Source organism: Pezoporus flaviventris, unplaced genomic scaffold (assembly GCF_033815535.1).
Source record: "Pezoporus flaviventris isolate CSIRO_AGI_PZ_B2104156 unplaced genomic scaffold, CSIRO_AGI_Pfla_v1 ptg000029l, whole genome shotgun sequence".
Lineage (NCBI taxonomy): Eukaryota > Metazoa > Chordata > Aves > Psittaciformes > Psittacidae > Pezoporus > Pezoporus flaviventris.
Window position 1 is genome coordinate 14,291,568 of NW_026892577.1, and position 4,261 is coordinate 14,295,828.

General features: G+C 49.4%; 1 protein-coding gene across 1 annotated transcript; it reads left to right on the plus strand.

Moving 5' to 3' along the window:
• Positions 1-562: 562 nt before the first annotated feature.
• On the plus strand, positions 563-2,730 carry LOC133272241 (D(1) dopamine receptor-like). Its single transcript, XM_061459171.1, has one exon. The coding sequence runs from the start codon at positions 904-906 to the stop codon at positions 2,275-2,277; it is 1,374 nt and encodes a 457-aa protein (XP_061315155.1). The 5' UTR covers positions 563-903; the 3' UTR covers positions 2,278-2,730.
• Positions 2,731-4,261: the final 1,531 nt, after the last annotated feature.

Sequence of the window (4,261 nt, forward strand, 5' to 3'; positions counted from 1 at the left end):
GCATTAGGATAATTTTTTTGAAAGCAGGTTGCAAATATATGCAAGACATTTATATGACAACACACATATTATTATAACAGCAAATAGAAGACTGTGGAAATACATCCGGAAACACCTCTAGCTGAAAATAAAGGGGCAGGTTTTGGGCGCTTGTGTCTGCTAAAATGCAGAACTATAGATGTGTTAGGTTTCTACTGTTTTGGTGAAAACCCCCCAAAAATAGCAAAATACTGTTTTGGTGAAAAACACAGCTTCTAATACCCAGATTTGGTATCATTCTCAATGTAAGCAGACGCAAAGCGCTATCCTGCTCTTTAAGAAACCTGAAATACGGTCGTGGTCTCCAAAAGGAGATGCTTGGAAAGCGCCAGATGCTCGTCCCTAACACTTCGGCACCTGCACGCTGAAGAAGAAAAAGGCTCTTCCCAGGGTGATGCTCAGGGAAGTCTCCCTCCGTGCCATTACGAAGGTCGCTCGAGCCTTTCCACGCCACTCTCCCCTGGCAGCCAGCTCCATCGGAACGCCGGCTCGCCTCTCTGCTCCCTCTGGGCGCGCGGCACGCGGAAAGTTGCTGCTCGTCCATCCCGGCGCTGCGGACAGAGAGCCGCGGGACCCCGAGCACGCCGCCGCCCCCCGCCCGCCCCGCGCTGCCCCCGCAGCGGGAGGGTCCCTTCCTCGGAAGGAGCCGCTGCGAGGCGAGGGCGGGCGGCCCCGCACCGGCGCGGTGAGTAGCCCCGGGGCAGCCCGCCTCCCTCGCGGGGGGAACTGAGGCAGGCGGCTGCGGACGGAGATGCCCCCGCGGGCGGGCGCCCTCCCAACCACGGACCGGCGCCGGCTGCCAGGGGTCCCGCCGGCCCCTCGGGGAGCGTTGCGCCGGCAGCAGCGACAGGAGGAGCGCCCCTGATGGGGAACGCGGCAGAGGGGGGCGGCCCGCAGGCGCTGCAGGTCCTCACCGGGTGCCTCCTGGGCGCCCTGGTGCTGAGCACGCTGGTGGGCAACGCGCTGGTGTGCCTGGCCGTGCTGCGCTTCCGACACCTGCGTGCCAAGGTCACCAACTGGTTCGTGCTGTCGCTGGCCGTTTCGGACCTCTGTGTGGCCCTCCTGGTGATGCCCTGGAAGGCAGTCACTGAAGTGGCTGACGGCTCCTGGCTCTTTGGCAGCCGCTTTTGTGACACCTGGGTGGCCTTCGACATCATGTGCTCCACTGCCTCCATCCTCCACCTCTGCATCATCAGTCTGGACAGGTACTGGGCCATTGCCAGCCCCTTTCGCTATGAGCGTAGGATGACGCAGGGCCTTGCCTGTGCCATGATAGCCACAGCCTGGGCTCTCTCCATCCTCATCTCCTTCATCCCAGTGCAGCTACACTGGCATAAAGCCAAAGAGGGAAGATATCCAGGCTCCTGGCTGCCTGGGACACCCCGCTGTGATGTCAGCCTGAATCGTACTTATGCCATCACCTCTTCACTTATCAGCTTCTATATTCCCGTGGCTATCATGATCATCACCTATACCAGGATCTATCGAATTGCCCAGGCCCAGATCCGCCGTATCTCTACCCTCGAGAGAGCAGGGGGGCAGTGGCCAGTTCATGGCAAGGAGCCGACCTCCTCCCTGCGGAGTTCCCTGCGCAAGGAGACCAAGGTGCTGCAGACTGTCTCAATCATAATGGGAGTCTTCGTTTGCTGCTGGCTGCCCTTCTTTCTGCTCAATTGCCTGCTGCCTTTCTGCCAACCTGAGCTCAAGAGAGACCATGAAGGACAGTTACCATGTGTTGGCCAAACCACCTTCAATGTCTTTGTGTGGTTTGGCTGGGCCAACTCCTCAGTGAACCCAGTGATATATGCTTTCAATGCCGACTTCAGGCGGGCTTTCAGCAATCTCCTAGGCTGCCGGTGCTTCTGCTGTGGCACACCTGGATCCACTGTGGAGAGGGTCAACTTCAGCAATGAGCTGGTTTCCTATCACCATGACACCACCTGCCAGAAGGGAGGACCTGCTTCGTCATCAGTACCCCCTCCTGCCATCACTGCCTGGGTGCAGCCCACACCCCACGCCATAAACCTTCAGGGAGAGGACAGCAGTGAGGAGTTTTCTATGGAGAAGGGGCCTGTGACCTCCCAGTCACAGGCTGCCCCTGGCAGCAGCCCCAAGAGTTGTCAGGTGCCAGCTGTTTTGCAGTTGGATTGCAAAGCAGAGCTATCTCTGGAAACTATTACCCATTGTACAGGGCTTGGTCAGTGTCAGGGACCCCATCACTCTGTTCCAGAGGCGTAAGAGATTACATGTTCCTCACACACAGAGCCATCCCGCAGGGAGAGCTCACTCTGACTCCACTTAAGTTACAACCATCCCACAGCAAAAAAAAAATCCCATCCCAAAGCAATGGAAACCTGTTGCTCTTACCGCAGAGGGGTGATGGGAATATGAAGTCCATTCCAAAAGGATCTAGCAGACACATATTAACCTCTTCCCATGGCCATCTTCACCCTTTACTCTTTTGCAGTCAGAAGACATTTCCCATGCATTTGTTTACCCTCACTCTTCAATCAAACTTCTGATATTTATTAAGATTAGTGAGATAATTAGATCAAAATGAAAACAACTGATAGTTTGAGACTATAATAGATAAATTAATCTTAGATTTAGTTAAAATCCCATTCTCTGCCTCCCTGTTTCACATCATACAATGTGCATAGTTCTGATCTTAAAGGTTTGTGTTTGGTTTCATTTCTGTGTGTTTATTTCAAAGCCTTGTGGATTTACAAATTGAATCTGTGTTTAGGCTCTTAAATAGAATATTAAAACATCACTATCTTATGGTGAGTCAAAAGACTGCCCAAAACCCTGGGAAATTAAGTTGATTTAATGTTAAGACCCCAAACACAATTTCAGGTACCCAGCTTTGGTATTCCAGCTTAATGATATTGACCTAGGATCTTCCTCATCCTCAAATGTTAGAAAATGTAGTATAGTGGGATGGTGCTTGAGAACTAACACTATAACTCCAGAGAAATTTAAACTATCAGCTGAGGCAGCTTCAATCCTTCCTTTCTCCTGCTAGCTCAGGCAGCTAATCCTTCCAGAAAGCGAGCTGGTCCACAAAACAAAAACTGACCGTATCATCTCTCTGAACACATTTCACTACTTGTAGACATGAACAGCAACAAAAAGCAGAGCAAATGGGCATTGAATGGCTTGCAGGAGAGAAAATACTGGGGAACATTGATGGTCATTTCTGTATGGGTGAAAGGGCTCAGCAAATATTAAGGGAATACAACAACACCTCACTGTCCTCCACTTCCGTGTCCACCACTGAAGAGTTCTGCTACTGACCATCATTAATCCATTTTTTTGGCCTTTGCCTACAATTGAGTTCATGGACCTTGATTCATCTAAGGAAGATAAAGATGCAACTGTCCAGAAAGAGACATCAAAAATGCTTACAATTCAAGAGTTTTCTTGAACTTCCAGTCTCGTAGATGGTACAGTTGGTATATTTCAGAACAGTGCTGAAAAGCCAGTTGCTGATCACTCTCCTCTCAGTGATCCTTCTCCCTGTGAATTTTAACTGTGTGTAGTCCTTAAGTTCCTGCATGTATTTCACCCCCTCTTCTCTCCACTTGCATTAATTCTTATGGGAAAAAATGCTTCTGCTAACCTACTTTTTACTGGAATGTGTCCTTGATGGTTAGCTGGCCATGACTGCAATCTGTTCTTCATGGCCAGAAGTGGCAAGATGAGAGGTAATGGGCTTAACTGTACGGAAGACCAAGGCAAGACTTCAGAAAAACTTTCTAAGAAGCAGGATAATTAGTACTGCAGTAGATTGCCAAGGGAAGTTATGACATCTCTCAATAAAAGTCTTGAAGACGACACTGCTAAATGTCTGTCAGAAATGACACTGATATTGTTAATGCTGTCTTGGGGAAGTGGCATAGCATCTCTTGAGATCTGTTCTAGTCCTGCTTCACTATGACAACACAACTCCTTAAGCATTAAGCTTAAGATGTTTGGTTATTTATTATGTTTGCATGCAATGATTTTCAGCTATTTTCTTGAAGGCAAAAAAGCGTACGGATAAGAACTTTGAGACCCCATTGGTGTATTTCCTTTCTTCTCTTAATGATTACCCATATTTCTTAACATTTAACAACTATCATTCAAGCATGCTTAGAGCCTTTTCTGGAAAGAAACCCCAAAATAAACCTAATATTTCTTTAAAAGAGGTACAAGATGTACCTCTCTGTACATAGGGTGG